The sequence below is a fragment of the Homarus americanus genome, unplaced genomic scaffold (assembly GCF_018991925.1).
Source record: "Homarus americanus isolate GMGI-L3 unplaced genomic scaffold, GMGI_Hamer_2.0 scaffold48354, whole genome shotgun sequence".
Lineage (NCBI taxonomy): Eukaryota > Metazoa > Arthropoda > Malacostraca > Decapoda > Nephropidae > Homarus > Homarus americanus.
The window spans coordinates 836664-859802 of record NW_024723833.1 but is presented as its reverse complement, the minus strand read 5'-3'; the positions used below and the strand labels follow the sequence as shown (position 1 = coordinate 859802).

Genomic DNA, 23139 nt, shown 5'->3' with positions numbered 1-23139 from the left:
TTATTCACGCCATATGAAAGAATTTTGTTGACAGGATGTTGATTAATGAGTAGTCACAACAACTGCAGTCACGTCCTGTCATACCGTGGGGAGTGAACGAATCATTTGCAGAAACTAATGTTCACTTCAGCTCACAGGATTGTTGCTTTGGTGAATTGCTCATTCTGGTAATGGAGAGTACTCTTCAAAACTGCAGGTACGATCTTCCAACTATTGCTGCTATAATCACGCTGGGAAAGTGTGGGTGTGAGGTCATGAGGTAGCTCTGACGCATGTTCCGCCTTCCTCTTAATGGGATTGGTGGGCAACACTTTCGATCCAGTGGTGAGCATAGGTTCAGAATGACTCATAGCGTTGTAGGAAACACCTTTAAACGTAATAGTATTATTACGTGGATGAACATCTATCATGTTCGTTCTCAGGGTTGAGAGACCAAGTAACCCGTCAGCTGGCAAATTGAACTGCTGAACTACATAAAAGTCCGCGTAGAAGGGAGAACCACGTCTTGAGAATCTGAGTGGTAACGTCACCATTCCATTAATGCTCAACTGAGTACCTGATACTCCTTTGAGCTCAGCGTTACTAGGCCTCCATTTGAAGTCTCAGTGAGGGAATTTATGTTGTAACTCTTGATAGGATGTCAAGGCCAATACATTCGCGCAAGCACCCGTGCGAATATCAAGAGCCAATCTTGTACTATCAACCCTCACCGGCACTGACAACACTTCCACTTTGCTTAGCACCGCTACTAACGAGACCACTATAGAAGTGCTGTGAAGAGAAGCAGGAAATACTATACCCATCCCTCTCCTTGCTGTAGTAAATGTAACACATATAACAAGCTTAATAATATTGTCCCTAGTATCACATTCAAAATTGAAAGAGAAATAAGTGAATCCCTTCCATTTCTTGATATGCTTATCATGAGAAATGGCCAAAACTATAAATTTAAGGTATATAGAAAGCCCACACAGGTAGACAGTTTCATTCACTTTTTATCCAATCACCTTGAGTCTACCAAAATGTCAGTTTTTTCTGCTATGTTCCTAAGATGTCTGCGTATTTGTGACTCTGAATTTATTGACGATGAATTTAAACACATTCGTTCTATTGCACAGAAACTTGGGTACCCTTCTGTGTTTGTTGATCGTTGCTTTAAAAGGGCTAAAAAATCCTTTCATTCCTCTCAAACCAGACAAGTTCCTACACTTAAGAATATTTTGACTCTGCCCTATCGTAATGAATTTGTCCCGTTAGTTCGGTCCCTCAAGCTTCTAAATATTAATGTTGTTTTCAAGTATGACTCAACCATTACCAATATGTTAATAAGGAATAGCCCAAGTTTGAATGTAAATGGAAGTGTTTATTGTATTCCATGTAGCAAATGTAATTGTAATTATGTAGGTCAGACAGGAAAAACACTGCAGCTCAGAATCAAACAACATAAGTATAATATCAGAACTGCATCTGAAAGCAGTGCCTTGTTCGTTCATGTTAGGAATAATAATCACCCATTGCTTGGGAAAAAAGCTTAGAAGTATTCAAATCATCTTGTGTCACAGAAAGACTTCTGGTTGAAGCTAGTTTGATTAAGGAATTAAAATCAATAAACCTTAGTGATGGTCAGTTCAAAACTGATAATATGTTACATAAATTTATTTGTCAGTGGCCCAAGGTTAAAAATGCTTTGAAAACCTTTGATCTTGATGTATGATAGTTATTTTGTGGGTCCCTTTTTTCTGACCTGACCTGTCTAGTCACGTCATCACCCTTCTCTTAAGCTCCTCTACGTGTATGTTGGTGTGGGGATTAGTGGATGTCATCATTATGACCTGACCTCATGTTTTTAGGTCACCCTTGTATATTTAAGCCTCTCTCTGTCCATGTAATCCAGTTGCCTCTGAAGATGTCTTGAATAAAGACGAAAGCTAAGGTACTCCGTTGTTTCCATTTTCCTGTGTGATTTTATCAAGATTTATCTTATCCACGTTTTCATTGTGGATTTACATGAAATATATATATATATATATATATATATATATATATATATATATATATATATATATATATATATATATTATATATATATATATATATATATATATATATATATATATATATATATATATATATATATATATATATATATATATATATATATATATATATATATATATATATATATATACACACAGTTTTACCCTACTTAGCTGTCTTACTTAACGCTTGCACATATACGCGTGCTCCCAAAGCTGAACTTTCACTTAACGCGGATTTTTTCCATATACGCGTGAGTGTCCGAGACGCTATTTTTAGATTTGCCCCACCCGCCACCCTGCCTGACTGCCTGTTTTAGCTCATAAAATTCATACAAATTACCAGCCAGAATATAATTTACATTGCTGGAATTTATAATTTGGTGATCATTTTGAATATAAACATCAAAAATTTTGCTTTAAACTTACAATTTTTAGATAAAAATTTTTTCTCTAGGTAACTATAGGTCTTTTGTGCAAAATATATGACATTTATATTCAAAATATTCCTGGTCTTACAAGGAATCCAGCACAATTATATTTTCCCAACTTTAGTTTGAGGTTATCCCACACATCTCCTGGGACGGTTGGTGGTGGGGGAGGAGGACCGACCGACCATCTGTTAGCCGGCTGTAGTGTGAGAGGGGAGGGAGTTGAGTCCATTATTTGAATGGACATTAACTTGGCGACTGTATTTCTCTATTTCTCTTAAGTATTAATTGTGTGCATGTACCATCATAAATTAAGATGTTATTTTTACTACAACATAGGTATGTGCCTTCAAAAAGTGGAGTTTGGGGGTCGGGTCGGTTTCTATTGGAATTAATCCCATATGTTCTGTTGTTCACTTAACGCGGATTTCACTTAACGCGGGACCCTCTGGGTTCAATTGACCGCGTTAAGTGGGGTACAACTGTATATATATATATATATATGCAAGTAAATCACTGTAGGTGTGCGTGATCTAGGTATTTTACCACCTTCAGCAGTCTGGTTTAGATATGTTGATGATGTATTATGTCTCTGGCCATGTAATGAGGACCTAAAAGCTTTCCTGCCACAACTTAACAACTTAGCCCCCTCGATCAAATTCACTGTGGAATTAGAGCAAGACTGTAAATTGCCATTCCTAGACTGTCTGATACACTGAATAGGTAACACTTTTAAGTTCAGTATTTATAGAAAACCAACTAATGTGTGTTCATACATTCATTATTATTCTGCCCACCATAATAAAGTCAAACAGTCAGTATTTTCAACAATGTTTTTACGTGCCTTGAGCATTTGCAGTCCGGAATTCATTGATGAGGAATATAAATATATCTATAATATTGGCTCAAACCTTAAATACCCTAGATCTTTCATAGACAAATGCCTAAACATTACTTAGAAATTTTTTTATAAAACTGATCCCAAGCCCACCCATGACCATAAGAATATCTTAATATTACCATTTCACAAAAATTTCTCACACATTCCTTCACAACTAAAAACCTGGAACGTCAATGTGGCATTTAAAAACTCATGCACTGTTAAACAAATGTTAATCAAGAACTCCCCCAACAACACAATTGGTTGCATTTATAAAGTTCCTTGCAAGGAATGTAATATGTTTTACTTAGGCCAGACAGGTAAAGATCTTGCAACTAGAATTAAACAACACAAATTTGAGGGATAACAAGCATTGCATTGACTGGGATAATGCCTCCTCAATATTACCATGTAATTCAATTGATAGTAGGAACATCATAGAATCTAGTCTTATTAAACATACCGAAGCATTCAACATGAATTTGAGTAACGGCATGTACAAGCTGGACAATTTTGTAATTAAGAAGATTTGTAACCAGGTGAGAAGGCCGGGTCACTTGACCATCTGACCTGACCACCAACCGTTGTGTGCTATTTAAAGATTAGTAGGGTCATTACCTAATACCTGACCATTGTGGACCTGGTCTCACCCTCCTCTGTATATATACACCTTGGTTTGTATTTCTCTCTCTAGTCTGTACTCACCCCTGAAGATGTGAATTACACGAAAGCGCTTGGGAACTTCGTAACAGAGATACCCGTGGATGTTAAAAATCCGCGTATATGTGCTGCCCCCCCCAAAAAAAAACCTGGTCCCCCATGTCCTTATTTACCATATATACCTGTGTGTAGTTTGAGCTTTTAAGACCAAATTATTTGGCAAAAAATTGGGGGTCGACCTCTAAAAGGGTAATAGTTTCGTTAGGTTGAAAAATATTTACCAGTAACTACAGGTAAACAATGGAAACGATGCACCAACATACCACCAGCTGTGAGTGTCGGTACAGTTGCCAGAGCAGATCTCTTGCGTCATCATAGCAAGCCCAAAGTAGCCAAATCCATGGTATGGTAGCACAGGACGATATAAAACAAAGCATTCATTTATTAAAGTGTATTTATAGATACTGTACATAAATTTATTTCATTTTATTTGAAACATCAATCTTTGTTAATTAAATTTGAAACAAAAGAAAACTACAATACCGTATTTTCATTTTAATATTACATCACAAGTATATTTTACCTTAACTGTGACTGAGTGAATATACGTATTCTCAGAAATAAATATGGAAATATAATATTTTTGCTGGAATGACGTACATATTACAGTGGAAAGAGGGATAAAATCATGACGAAAACAATGACTTTCGCTTTCTTTCGTTGTTCAAAAGATTTTACCGTAATCGCTTTTTGAATGGTTTTCAGTTAAAAAACTGTTGTACTCGTACTGTATTACAATAATATTCTATCCTATCATTAGCCTTATAATCCCACAACTGAAAACCATTCAAAAAGCTATTACGGCAACATCTTTTGAACGAAAGAAAGAGAAAGCCATTGCTTTCGTCACAATTTTATCCCACTTTCCACTGTAATACGTACATCATTTCAGCAAAAATATTACATTTCCATGTTCTCAGAAATAAATGGTAGTTTTGTTGAAACGTAATGTACAGTATTTAATATTAAAATGCAAAAATAGCTATAAAAACAATTAATACACCCAAAATGTACTGGCTGGCATCTCCACTCGTCCCTGCTTCCGCGTCCAAGGTCACCACTCCTCCCAACTCGCTCCCTCCTCGGCCTCCTCCACCTCCTCACCGTCACTACTGCGGACAACAAACACAAATGTTTTGTGAATAACTGCACCTCCACTTCCTATGTACAGTACTGAACTGAACTGTACTGTGCTGTGCATTTTTACAAACAATAAACATGGCAAGAAAAGCTATTAAAAAAAAGAGAGATAAAAATTTCACTTTACTGTACAGTACCTATACTCGGTGAAAGGACGGGGGTCATCGGGCTCATCGTCACTGAATTCCATAACGGGTGGTGAAGTGGGGGCGACGGTGGATTCAGCTGCTTCCTCACTGCCGCCAGTTATTTATGGTGTTAAATCTCTCCTTCGGTGATCAAAGAACATGGTGATGGGGAGTTGTCGTCTCTTTCTTTCATTTCTTCCATGATGTTTTTGTATGGAGCGAAAACGTCATCCATGCTGTAGTAAAATTAGTATGGTTGTTTTAAGTAATGTTATTTAATGTTAATAAATGGAACAATGGAAGTAGCTAGCAATTAAGGGTACAAAAAAAAGTGAGATCACGTATGTAAGTGAGCACATGTGTAAACATATCATCATTACTCTACATGAGAATATGAAAGCAACACTTATTTACTGTTCATATATATTTTAATTAATGTTTCTGAATTAAAAAAAAAATTCTACCCACCAGTGGTAATAAAGTTGAAAACATAAGGACAGCCAATGTTGTTGTGTGTGTGTTTTGACTTGGATGACGAAGGTGTATTTAAATTTGGAAGATTTTAATTTTGTGGGGTTTTTACAGTCTAAATGGGTATCCAAATATGAGAGCCTACTGTAAATAGGTGTCCAAATATGAGAGCCTACATATAAAGAAACAAACATTCCTGCATTTGAGACCAGCAGACAACCTTTAGCAATTCCTGAAAAGATGGCGCTGCCGCACCACTGCCATTAGTAAACAAACCACACAGCAGCAAGGGTTTATTTTTATTTATTTTTTTTTGCAATATATCAACAATATTAGTTAAATCAATAGTTTTATAGTATTGTACAGTCAACCCTCACTTTACGCGGTCCCACATTCCGCGTTTCCACGTTTACGCGGTGCCCTGCCAGAACCCAGGATGCTTACATTCCGCGGTGGGTGTACCCCTTTACACGGGTGAAGTATAATTTTTTTAATTTAGCTCATAAAATTCATACAAATTATCCAGCCAGAATATAATTTACATTGCTGGAATTCTTACAATTTGATGATCATTTTGAATATAAACATCATAGATTTTGCATTAGACATACAAATTTTAGATATAATGTTTACTCTTGAGTAAATATGTTATCTTTTGTGCAAAATATATGATATTTATATTCAAAATATTCCTGGTCTTACAAGGAATCCAGCAATGTCAATTATATTATCCTAACTTTAGTCTGATTTATTATTTATTACTAAAAAGGTAAACAGTCTGGTATTCCCACACATTTATCTAGTAGGGACGTTGGTGGGGGGAGGAGGGAGGGAGGGACCGGCGACCGACCATCTGTTACCGTGTGAAGAATATTTTTTTTTTTATTAACTGAAGATTTTTATTTTAGCTCATAAAATTCATACAAATTACCCGGCCAGAATATAATTTACATTGCTGGAATTCTTACAATTTGATGATCATTTTGAATATAAACATCATATATTTTGCATTAGACATAAAATTTTTAGATATAATGTTCACTCTGAGTAAGTATGTTATCTTTTGTGCAAAATATATGACGTTTATATTCAAAATATTCCTGGTCTTACAAGGAATCCAGCAATGTCAATTATATTATCCTAACTTTAATCTGAGGTATTATTTAATACAAAATGTTAAAATTTATTTTTTTCACCCACTCTTTCTCTTGAAGGGAGGATTGGTGGGGGGTGGGGGGGAGGGTTGGGACTGACCGCGCGGTTGGAAGAGGGGGGAGGCAAGGTGGGGTACTTTGATAGACAGATAGTGTCGTGAAGAATATATATTTTTTTTAATAACTGAAGATATTTGTTTTAGCTCATAAAATTCATACAAATTACCCGGCCAGAATATAATTTACATTGCTGGAATTCTTACAATTTGATGATCATTTTGAATATAAACATCATAGATTTTGCATTAGACATAAAATTTTAGATGTAATGTTTAATCTGAGTAAATATGTTATCTTTTGTGAAAAATATATAACATTTATATTCAAAATATTCCTGGTCTTACAAGGAATCCAGCAATGTCAATTATATTATCCTAACTTTAGTTTGAGGTATTATTTATTACTATACCTGGTTTTCCCTCCAAAATTTCTCACAGGGAAGAGCCAGCAGTGTAGTGTGAGAAGAGGGGGAGGGAGTCGTGTCCATTGTTTGAATGGACATTAACTTGGCGACTGTATTTCTCTATTTCTCTTAAGTATTAATTGTGTGCATGTACCATCATAAAATTAAGATGTTATTTTTACTACAACATAGTTATGTGTCGTCAAAAAGTGGAGTTTGGGGATCGGCCTGGACTCCATTTCAATTAATCCCATATGTTATGTTATTCACTTTACGCGTTTCTCGCTTTCCGCGGTACCCTCCGGGTTACATTAACCGCGTAAAGTGAGGGTTAACTGTACTGTATAGAGAATACTTGTTATTGTTAAGTACTGTAATGAGGTAACAGTCTATGTAATGGGCTGACTTCAAAAACCTCTGCTACAACTCATTGACTAGTGTCCTGGAAGACGCATGATAATTTTCGAGGTATATTTTTGTCATAAAAAGTGCGTCTTTTAGGCCGAAAAATACGGTACCTTCCATAAGATTCTTAACTTCGGTTAACGAGCAATCCCTTGATTAACGAGTCTTTTATGAGCCGACCTCAACATGTTTTCGCTTGCATTTGGCAGTCCACCAGCTGTAGTATTAGTCCGCCTATACAGTAATCGGTTCTAGGACTTAAATTCCTTACTATTTTAGTAAATATCAAGAAGTTTATACTATTCAATAATTTTAAAAGTTTTATATTAAATTTTTTAGTCATTTTAACAATTATTGAACATAATTGAAAAAGTATAGGAAGCTACTTTTTTGCGTGCCATACAGCCTGTCAACACACCATACAGCGTCAGTCTCTGTGTCTTTTCAGTGGAGGTAACATCTTGCTTGAGACACTTCAACTAAATGCTTTTTTTCTGTGTTTCCAAGCAAATTATTGGTCAATTTGAAATTTATTTTACATATTGACAATATATAATGCAGTGCAGTGTTGGTTTAAAGAAAATAATCTTGAATTACACCAAGTGAACTAAAATTTTATGGGTGAAATGGCACCATGTGGTGACTTCTCTTCCACCCCAATGCCTTCTCTTCTCCCTTCTCCTCCACCCCCATTCTAATTCCCTTCATCATCAACCAGGAACCTTCTACATGCACACCTGAAAGTAAGTGTACTTTACTACCTTTTTTGTTGCTTTTAGGCAATTTCGGTGAGCTGGAACCAATTACCCAAAAACCCATTGAAACAATGGTTTCGGTTAACAAGCAACCTTCTAGAACGAATTGTGCTCGTTAACCGAGGGACCACTGTACTGTGTAAATTGTTCCTGTACAAAACTCGGCCAGGATTGGGAGTTGGTGTTCACCACTGCTAGCAGAGGGCTGGTCCTCACAGCATCACTTGAGGGGGGCAATCTCCTGGAGTCCACGCGGCCACGCCTTACGTTTAGCAGAATCAGGACCTCTTGTCCGTAAACACCACCCACCCCCAAATCTTTGTTCGGGTAAGGCAGCAAACGCCAGCACTGACACCGGCGATAATAAGCCTGCTGCGATAATAGTTTAGTAGTGCTGTTAATGTGTGTGCTGTGTAAGTGTCTTGGCATGTCACCTCACCACCTGACTCCTAAACAAACTCTTCATCAACTTCTTTAATTCCTACAATGTGCTTGGTAAGCTAACACACACACACACACACACACACACACACACACATACACACACACACACACACACACACACACATGGGAATTAAGACAACAAGCATCCAGTGAGGGTCTTGTTGTTTGACTGCATAGAGGCGAAGTAAAAGATCAGTGATGAGGAGCTTATCGCTTGACAACACTGGTTGGTGTATGTTACACTCCTTTCCACTCCATCTCTCTAATCACCCACACCTTTCTGCTTTCTCACTCCAAATTTTATAATGTTATATAATGTAATGTTGAAGGGATACATTTTTGCTCATTATACTTATACTTATCACAATCTCTCTAAATTACTGTAGGTTTTGTGTTTATTCAAGACATCTTCAGGTCATGAGATCCACTAATCCCCTACCCAAGAAAGGGTGACCTGACATTCCATCAGAAAGTCAGTGATATGAGACCACTAATCCCCTTCCCTACCTCCACCTGACATTGAGTCAGATCAGGTCCCCCCCCCCCCCAAATACTTGAGCTTTCGTCTTTATTCAAGACATTTTCAGAATATGCTCTCGATTTTCGACCTCCAGAAAAATTTGAGCAAATTTCAATTCCAGCGATTGGAGAGTTCCAGGTTTTAGGGATTCCGGCTAACGGAGATATTACTACTTACAGTATATTTATGCCTTTATATGTGCAGTCATATCTAATGTGTTTCTTTTTATTTCAGGTGTCGTCATAGAAATTGAACCCACTGAAGGGCTAATGTTTAGTAGTTGTCGTATTGGTGCAACAGCAATTATAGTCCTCACCAACCCAACAAATACGCCGATAGCTTATAAGGTAAGTATTTTTATATAAAGTTCACAAACATATATGTTTATATTACAGGTGGACTATCAAAAATCCGGCAACCGATAAACCGGAACCTTCAGTTTTCTGGCATGGATTTCGGAGCGCATTTTCAAATATTTCTTTGTTTATTTAATGAAGATATTTGTTTTAGCTCATAAAATTCATACAAATTACCCGGCCAGAATATAATTTACATTGCTGGAATTCTTACAATTTGATGATCATTTTGAATATAAACATCATAGATTTTGCATTAGACATACAAATTTTATATCTAATGTTTACTCTGAGTAAATATGTTATCTTTTGTGCAAAATATATGACATTTATATTCAAAATATTCCTGGTCTTACAAGGAATCCAGCAATGTCAATTATATTATCCTAACTTTAGTCTGAGGTATTATTTATTACTAAAAAGGTAAATATTCTGGTTTTCCCACACATTTATCTGGTAGGGAGGGAGGGTGGGTGGGGGGGAGGGAGGGACCGACCGACCATCTGGCACTGTGTGAAGAATAATTTTTTTTTATTAACTGAAGATATTTGTTTTAGCCCATAAAATTCATACAAATTACCCGGCCAGAATATAATTTACATTGCTGGAATTCTTACAATTTGATGATCATTTTGAATATAAACATCATTGATTTTGCATTAGACATACAAATTTTAAATCTAATGTTTACTCTGAGTAAATATGTTATCTTTTGTGCAAAATATATGACATTTACATTCAAAATATTCCTGGTCTTACAAGGAATCCAGCAATGTCAATTATTTTATCCTAACTTTAGTCTGAGGTATTATTTATTACTAAACGTTAAAATCTAGTGTTTCACCCAATCATTTCTCAGAGAGGTAGGGACCAGTGAGGTAGGAAGAGCGGGGGGGGGGGATTTGAGTCCATTTTTGAATGGACATTAACCTGGCGACTGTATTTCTCTTAAATATTAATTGTGTGAGCATACCATCATAAAATTTAGATGTTATTTTTACTACAACATAGGTATTGTGTCGTAAAAAGTGGAGTTTGGGGGTCGGGCCAGTCGCTATTGTTCACTTTACGGGTTTTCACTTTCTGTGGTACCCTGTGGGTTCAATTGACAATTGACCGTGTACGTAATCGGGTTACTACTGTATACAGCATATACTGTATAATAAAATTTCATTTGCTTTTCATTTAGTGTTTAATTTTCTTTGCTTAAAGTACTGTACAGGTAGTCATTTTCTGTTAAACTTATACAGCAAATATAACCATCAGTTTCCGTCATTTTCGAAAATCCGGCACTCCTCAGGTCCCGAGGTTGCCGGATTTTTGATAGTCCACCTGTATTATTATTATTATTGATTATTTTTTTTTTTATTTCACTGGGAATAACCCACCTGGGCACACGTCATCAATGCACAGCGGGGCCTGGGGGGGGGGGTGAAGAATAAGAGTAAAACAAAATTAAAAATAGAAGACAAAAAAACTACACCACGAAGATGCCGGAAAACCAGCTTTTCGAAGTGTGGCAGACTGTAAGAGTATGGAGGCACAGACGAAGGCAGAGTTTTCCACAGTTTGGCTGTGTGAGGAAACAATGATGTACTATAACGGGTTTTACAGTACTAGTGTGACCGACAGCCACACAGAAACGGTGGGCAAGACGAATGTTACGAGCCGGCAGTACACAGGATACCAAATCCACTGAACATTGCCCGTTAAAGTACCTGTAAAAGAGAAAAAGTGAAGCAACATTGCGGCACAGAGAAAGGGAAGAAAGATTGTCAACTAAAGGAGGAGAGTTAATAAGACGAAATGCCTTTCATTCCAGCCTATCTAACAGTTGGACAGAAGAAGAGCCACCCCAGATATGAGAGCAGGACTCCCAGTTAGGACGAATGAATCCCATATAAACTTGAAGCAACTGCTCAGGAGTGAAGTAGCTATGACATCTGTACAATATTCCTAGTGTTCGGGAGGCAGCTTTAGTAATGTTATGGATGTGTGGCTTCCATAACTTATAAGAGGAAATGCCTAGGCCTCTCATATCTATTTTAGAATTTGGCAAAATGACTGCATTTTGAAATGTGATTGGTGAGAGATCTTCTATTTTGGAAAATGTAATTGGTAAAGACATGTACTGTAAACCCTCAACGATCGGTATTCACTAAATACACATTTTGAAAAATTCAGACAAAAAATTTGGGGGTTCTGGGCTAAGAAGCCTTCCCAAACAGGGTGAAGGTAGTTTTAGGCTTAAAGTTTTTATCTTATAAAATATCACCGACTAAACTTTGCTGAATATAACTTGCATTGCTGGAATCCTTGCGAGATAGTGAATAATTTGAGTATGGACATCACATAGTTTGCACAAGAGATAAAAATTTTAGTTCTTTAGCATAGAACATTTGAGTACAAAGTGAGTACAGTACAGTAGAACTTGATTTAAAGCGATTCAATTTAAGATTATTGATTTAAAGCGACACCCACAATTAAGGACAATGTTTTAATTTAAAGCGAATCTTTCCTATTTTGCGCGAGTTAAGCTGGCGCATCATATTTTAAAATTCGCTCCTAATGTTTCTCTGGGCACGCTACACTGTCCTAAGGGCAAAGCTGTTCTGTACATGTACTCTAAGTAATGTACTAAATGATAACTAAAATTTTTGTCTAGTGCAAACTACAGCATGATTATATTCAAATTAATCACTATCTTATAAGAATTCCAGCACTGTAAATTATATTCTCCCTGGTCACTTCTGTTACATTTTACAAACAAAAAACAAAAACTCAATCTAAAGGACAAATATAAACAAATAAATACTTCACTTGCTGTCTTGCAAGGATTCTAGCAATGCAAATTATATTCTCCTAACTTTAGTCTGAGATATGATATAAGATAAAAACTGTAAGCCTAAAAGCCTGGCTGGGGAAGAGGGAGGGAGGGAGGTGACAGTGACATGTTTGACAGTTAGCGCCGAAGGTCTGGTGAAATATTTATTTGTTTATTTATGTAAAAAAAAAACTTACATCACTACCCACAGTCCCCAACACTACCCACAGTCCCCAACACTACCCACAGTCCCCCAACACTACCCACAGTCCCCCACCACAATCCCCAACACCACCCACGTCCCCAACACCACCCACAGTCCCCAACACCACCCAGTCCCTAACAACAGTCCCCAACACACACCCACAGTCCCCAACACTACCCACAGTCCCCAACACTAACCACAATCCCCCAACACCCCACACAGTCCCCAACACTACCCCACAGTCCCCAACACTACCCACAGTCCCCCAACACTATCCACAGTCACCAACTACCCACAGTCCCCAACAACACCCACAGGCCCCCCAACACTACCCTGAATTCCCCAACACTACCACTACCCTACCCACAGTCCACCCAAACACACCCACGGTCCCCCAAACAACACTACCCACAGTCCCCAAACACCACCCACAGTCCCCAAACACCCCAACCACCCCACAGTCCCCAACACTGCCCACAGTCCCCACAGTCCCCAACACCACAGTCCCCAACACTACCACACTACCCACAATCCCCCCAACACTACCCACATTTTAACACTGCCTCCCCAACACTACCCACAGTCCGCCAGCACTACCCACAGTCCCACAGTCCCCAACACTACCCCACAGTCCCCAACACTACCCCACAGTCCCCCAACACCCCACACTACCCCACAGTCCCCAACACTACCCACAGTCCCCAACACTACCACAGTCCCCCAACACTACACTACCCCACAGTCCCCACAGTCCCCCAACTTTTACCCACAGTCCCCACAGTCCCCAACACTACCCACAGTCCCCAACACTCCCACAGTCCCCAACACCCCCACAATCCCCAACACTACACCCACAGTCCCCAACACCTACCCACGGTCCCCAAACACTCCCCAACACTACCCACAATCCCTCCACGTCCCCAGCACTACCCACAGTCCCCACACTAGCCCACAGTCCCCAACACTACCCACAGTCCTAGCACTACCCACAGTCCCCAGCACTACCCCACAGTGCCAACACTGCCCACAGTCCCCAACACCCCACAGTCCCCCAACACTACCCACAGTCCCCCAAACACTACCCACAGTCCCCCAACACTACCCACAACACACCCACAGTCCCCCAACACCACCCACAGTCCCCAACACACCCACAGTCCCCCAACACCTCGCACAGTCCCCAACACTACCCACAGTCCCCCAACACTCCACAGTCCCCAACACTACCCACAGTCCCCAACAAAAGCAAATTAATCTATGACTTCAACATGGGTTTACAAAGAAAAATCTTGCCTAACAAATCAGCGACAAAAAACAAAAACACAAAAAAACAAAACAAAACAACAACAACAAACACAAAACAAAAAAAACAAAAACAAAAACAAAAATGATCAAAATGCTCTACAATGATTTAAAATCAACCCAGAGTGGTCAAAAATGCAAATGAAATTCAACACCAAATGCCACACTTAAAAAAACAAAAACACAATTATACAGCCTTAACAACATCAACCCAGAGAAATCGACTCCAGAAAGAGACAACAAACCCAACCCACCCAAAAAACACAACAAAAACAAACAAAACAAAAAACCAGACGTCTTATCAATCCATATATAGAATGGATATCAAAAACAAAACACAAACCCCAACAAAAAAAAAACAAACCAAAAAAAAAAAAAAAAAAACAAAAAAAACCAAACCAACCAACAAACAAAAAAAAACCACAAACACAACTTTGAACAACTGAAATTTAAAATAACAGATAGATCCATGAGATAGATATGGCTCTAACTCTGACCAGAGCCCATGCACAACAACCGCCCACAGACTCCCCATTCTCTATGTTCTATGTTCCAACACCACCACAGTCCCCAACACCATCTATAGTCCCCAACACCACCCACAGTCCCCAACACCACCCACACCCACTCAAACCACCCACACCACCAAACCACCCACACCCACCAAACCACCACACACATCCCATCACACACACACACACACACACACACACACACACACCCACCCACCCACCCACCCACCCCCAACACCACACACATCCTATCAACACCACCCACACATCCAATCATCACACACACACACCCTCAGCAGCACCCACACATCCAATCACACACACACACCTCAACACCACCCACACATCAACACACACACACACCCTCAACACCACCCACACACACATCATCACACACACACCAACACCACCTACACATCACATCACACACACCTCAACACCACCTACACTCACATCATCACACACACACACACCCTCAACACCACCCACACACACACACATCACACACACACCCTCAACACCACACCACACATCACATCATCACACACACCACACACACACCACCACCCACACACCACACCCCAACACCACCCACACCACCAACACACCAACACCACCCACACATCACATCATCACACATCACATCATCACACACACCCCAACACCCACACTCACATCACACACATCACATCACACACACACACACCACACCCACATCCCATAACAACACACACACACACACCCACACCCATAACAACACACACACACACCGCAACACCACACACACACACACCACACACCACACACATCCCATCATCACCAACACACACACCCCAACACCACCCACACCCACAACACACACACACACACCCACACACACACACACACACACCCCACACACACACCCACACACACACACACACACACACACACACACACACACACACACCCCAACACCACCGCACACCATAACACACACACACACCAACACCACGCACACAAAAACACACACACACACACACACACACAACACACACACACACACCCCAACACCACCCACACACCCAACAAACACACACACCCCCCAACACCATCACACATCCCATAACACACACACCCCAACACCACCCACACATCCCATCAACACACACACCAACACCACACACACCCACACACCACCCCACACCACCCACACCCCCACACATCCACACACAACCACCCACACATCCCAACACACACACACACACACACACACACACACACACACACACACACACACACACACACACACACCAACACCACCCACACATCCCACACACACACACACACACACACACACACACACCCACCCAACCCACCCACCCACCCTAACACCACCCACACACCCATCAACACCACCCACATCCAATCATCACACACACACACACCCCTCAACACCCACATCCAACATCACACACACACCCTCAACACCACCCACACACTCACATCACACACACACACCCCACCACCACCCACACATCACACCACACACACACACACACCACCCACACACACACACACACACACACCCCACACCACCCACACCCCACACACACACACACCCCTCAACACCACCACCACACACACTACACACACACACCCCAACACCACCCACACATCACATCATCACACACACCACACACACCCCAACACCACCTACACATCACATCACACACACACCTCAACACCACCACACATCACATCATCACACACCCTCAACACCACCCACACATCACATCACACACACACACATCACACACACCCCTCAACACCACCCACACATCACATCATCACACACACACACACACACACACACACCCCAACACCACTCCACACATCCCATAACACACACACACACACAACCCACAACACACACACATCACAACACACACACACACACACAACTCAACACCACCACACACACACACACCTCAACACCACACACACATCCCACACACACACACACACACACCCCAACACCACCAACACATCCCACAACACACACACACACACACACACACACACACACACACACACACACACACACACACACACACACACACACACACACACACACACACCCTCAACACACACATCCAACACACACACACACACACACACACACACACACACACACACACACACACCCTCAACACCACCCACACTCCGTAATAACACACACACACACCCGTTAACACCACGCACATCCCAATAAACACACACACACACACACACACACACACACACACACACACCCCCAACACCACCACACATCCATCATACACACACACCCTCAACACCATCACACAGCCCATAACACACACACCCTCAACACCACCCACACATCCCATCATAACACACACCCTCAACACCATCTACACAGCCCCATCACACACACCCCTCAACACCACCACACTCACATCACACACACACAACCCACCCACACATCCCATACAACACACACACACACACACACACACACACACACACACACACACACACACACACCCCAACACCACCCACACATCCCATCATAACACACACACCCCTCAACACCACCCACACATCCTATAACACACACACCCCTCAACACCACCCATACATCCCATCACAACACACACCTCAACACCACCCACACATCACATCACACACACCCCAACACCACCCACACATCACATCATCACACACACATCACATCACACGCACACACACACACCACACACACACACCCTCAACTCCACCACACACACATCATCACAAACACACACCCTCAACTCCACCACATCACATCATCACACACACACACCCCCAACCCACCCACACATCACATCATCACAAACACACACCCCTCAACTCCACCTACACATCACATCATCACACACACACACACCTCAACCCCACATCACATCATCACACACACATCACATCACAAACACACACCCTCAACCCACCCACACATCACATCATCACACACACACACACCCTCAACCCACATCACACATCACACACACACATCACATCATCACAAACACACACCCTCAACCCACCTCACACATCACATCATCACACACACACACACCTCAACCCACATCACATCATCACACACACACATCACATCATCACACACACACACCAACCCACCACACATCACATCATCACACACACACACACTCACATCATCACACACACATCACATCATCACACACACACACCCCTCAACTCCACCCCACACATCACACACATCACATCATCACACACACACACACCCTCAACCCACCTACACATCACATCATCACACACACACACATCACACACACATAACATCACACACACACCCTCAACACCACCCACACACACACACACACACACACACACCAACACCACCCACACATCACACACACTCATCACACATCACACACACACACACCCTCAACACCACCCACACATCACACACACACATCACATCATCACACACACACACCCTCAACACCACCCACACATCACACACACATCACACTCATCACACACACACCCCTCAACACCACCCACACACACACATCACATCACACACACACACCCCTCAACACCACCCACACATCACACACACACACCACACCCATCACAACACACACACCCCAACACCACCCACACATCACACACACATCACATCATCACACACACACACACCCCTCAACACCACCACACATCACACACCACACTCACATCACACACACACACCCCAACACCACCTGCACATCCCAACAACACACACACACACACACACACACACACACACACACACACACACACACACACCTCACCACCACCTGCACATCCTGTAACAACACACACACACACCGTCAACCACGTCACACATCCCATAACAAAACACACACACACACACACACACACACACACACACACACACACACACACACACACACACACACACCCCCTCAACACCACCCACACATCCCATCACACACACCCCCAACACCATCCACACAGCCCACACCACCCCAACACCACCTCCACACTCACACACACACAACCCACCCACACATCCCATAACAACACACACACACACACACACACACACACACACACACACACACACCTCAACACCACCTACACATCCTATCATAACACACACACCCTCACACCACCTACACATCCTATAACACACACACCCTCAACACCACCCACATCCCATCATAACACACACACCCCTCAACACCACCCACACATCCTATAACACACACACACACACACACACACACCCTCAACATCACCTACACATCCCCATCATAACACACACCTCAACATCACCTACACATCCCATCATAACACACACACCCTCAACACCACCCACACATCCTATAACACACACACACACACACACCTCAACATCACCTACACATCCCATCATACACACACACCCCCAACATCACCCACACATCCCATCATAACACACACCAACACCACCTACACAGCCCATCATCACACACCTCAACACCACCCACACTCCACATCATCACACACACAACCCACCCCACACACACACATCACACACACACCCTCAACACCACCCACACATCACATCATCACACACACCCCCTCAACACCACCTACACATCACATCATCACACACACCCCAACACCACCTACACATCACATCATCACACACACCAACACCACCCACACATCACATCATCACACACACACACATCATCACACACACACACATCACATCATCACACACACACACACCCTCAACTCCACCCACACATCACATCATCCCAAACACACACCCTAACCCACCTACACATCACATCATCACACACACACACACCCCTCAACTCCACCTACACATCACATCATCACAAACACACCCCAACCCACCCACACATCACACACACACACACACACCCTCAACCCACACATCACATCATCACACACACATCACATCATCACACACACATCACATCATCACACACACACACCCTCAACCCACCTACATCACATCACACACACACACATCATCACACACACACACACCTCAACCCACCCACACATCACACATCATCACACACATAACATCATCACACACACACACCAACACCACCTACACATCACACATCACATCACACACACACACCCTCAACACCACCCACACATCACACACCATCACACACACACACACCCCAACACCACCCACATCACACACACATCACATCATCACACACAACACCCCAACACCACCTACACATCACACACACACACCATCATCACACACACACCCTCAACACCACCTACACATCACACACACATCATCACACACACACACCCTCAACACCACCCACACATCACACACACACATCACATCATCACACACACACACCCTCAACACCACCCACACATCACACACACATCACATCATCACACACACACACACCCTCAACACCACCCACACATCACACACACATCACATCATCACACACACACACACACCCTCAACACCACCCACACATCACACACACATCACATCATCACACACACACACCCCAACACCACCTACACATCATCACACACATCACATCATCACACACACACACCCCAACACCACCCACACTCACAAACACACATCACACACACACATCACATCATCACACACACACACCCTCAACACCACCCACATCACACACACATCACATCACACACACCCCAACACCACCCCACACATCACACACATCACATCATCACACACACACACACCAACACCACCCACACATCACACACACATCACATCATCACACACACACACCCCCAACACCACCACACATCACACACATCACATCATCACACACACACCCTCAACACCCACACATCACACACATCACATCACACACACCCTCAACACCACCCACATCACACACACACACACCCTCAACACCACCCACACACTCACATCATCACACACACACCTCAACACCACACATCACACACACATCACATCACACACACACACAACCCCAACCACCCACACACACATCACATCATCACACACCCCACCCACACATCACACACATCACATCATCACACACACACACCCCCACACCACCTACACATCACACACACATCACATCATCACACACCCTCAACACCACCCACACATCACACACACACATCACATCATCACACACACACACACACACCAACACCACCCACACACACACACACATCACATCATCACACACACACCCCAACACCACCCACACATCACACACACACACACCCCTCAACACCACCCACACATCACACACACATCACACACACCCTCAACACCACCTACACATCACACACACATCACATCATCACACACACACACACCCTCAACCCACCCACACACCACATCATCACACACACATAACATCATCACACACACACACACCCTCAACTCCACCCACACATCACACATCATCACACACACACAACATCATCACACACACACACACCCCTCAACCCACACATCACACATCATCACACACACATAACATCACACACACACACACCCTCAACACCACACACATCACACACATCACACACACACATCACACACACACACACCCTCAACACCACCCACACACACATCACATCATCACACACACACACCCTCAACACCACCTACATCACACACATAACATCATCACACACACACCCCCACCACCCACATCATCACACACACACCCTCAACACCACCCACACATCACACACACACCCTCAACACCACCCACATCACACACACTCATCACACACACACACACCCCCAACACCACCCACACATCACACATCACATCATCACACACACACCCCTCAACACCCACACACCACACACATCACATCATCACACACCCCCCACACCACCCACATCACACACACATCACACACACACACACACCCCAACACCACCTACACATCACACACACACATCATCACACACACACACACCCTCACACCTACACATCACACACACATCACATCACACACAACCCCAACACCACCCACACACACACCCCAACACCCACACACACACACACACACCCCAACACACACACCACACACACACACACCCCAACTCCCACACAACACACACACACCCCACCACACACACACACCAACACCACCCACACATCACACACACATCACATCATCACACACACACACTCAACACCACCACACACACCCACCCCAACAACACACACCCCAACACCCACACACACACCCCAACCTCACACACACACACACACACCACCCACACATCACACACACACATCACATCATCACACACACACCACACACCACCACACACACCAACACCACCACACATCACACACACATCACATCACACACACCCCTCAACACCACCCACACATCACACACACTCACATCATCACACCACACACCCCAAACACCCACCCCAATCACATCATCACACACACACACACCCCTCACCCACACATCACACATCACATCATCACACACACACACACCCCACCACCCACACACACATCATCACACACACATCACATCATCACACACACACACCCTCCAACACCACCCACATCAAACACACACACATCACACACACACCCCAACACCACCCACACACACACATCACATCACACACACACCCTCAACACCACCACACATCACAACACATCACATCATCACACACACACACACCTCAACAACACCACCCACATCACACACATCACACACACCCCTCAACACCACCCACACATCACACACATCACATCATCACACACACACACCCCACCCACACATCACATCATCACACACACACACCCCTCAACACCACCCACACATCACATCATCACACACACACACCCCCACCACCCACACAATCACACACACACCCCCCAACACCACCCACACATCACACACACATCACATCATCACACACACACACCCTCAACACCACCTACACATCACATCATCACACACACACACCCTCAACACCACCCACACACACACATCACATCACACACACACACCCTCAACACCACCACACACATCATCACACACACACACCCTCAACACCACCTCCACACATCACATCATCACACACACACACACACCCTCAACACCACCTACACATCACATCATCACACACACACACCCTCAACACCACCTACACATCACATCATCACACACACACACCCTCAACACCACCTACACATCACATCATCACACACACACACCCTCAACACCACCTACACACCCCCAAAACGAGAATTTACTAAGTACGATATCCAGAGTGAGGGCGACGACTG

At 43.0% G+C, this 23139-nt stretch overlaps 1 protein-coding gene across 2 annotated transcripts in view; it reads left to right on the top strand.

Moving 5' to 3' along the window:
- Positions 1-9751: 9751 nt before the first annotated feature.
- The window catches only part of LOC121863716 (vesicle-associated protein 1-1-like), a 28850-nt gene continuing 15462 nt past the window's right edge, over positions 9752-23139 (top strand). Inside the window, exon 1 of one of the 2 annotated variants that reach the window (XM_042362456.1) lies at positions 9752-9894. In XM_042362456.1, the coding sequence (XP_042218390.1) occupies positions 9817-9894 (78 nt within the window). In that variant the 5' untranslated portion in view covers positions 9752-9816. The remainder of the gene's footprint in view (positions 9895-23139) is intronic. The other variant, XM_042362457.1, reaches the window with a different exon arrangement.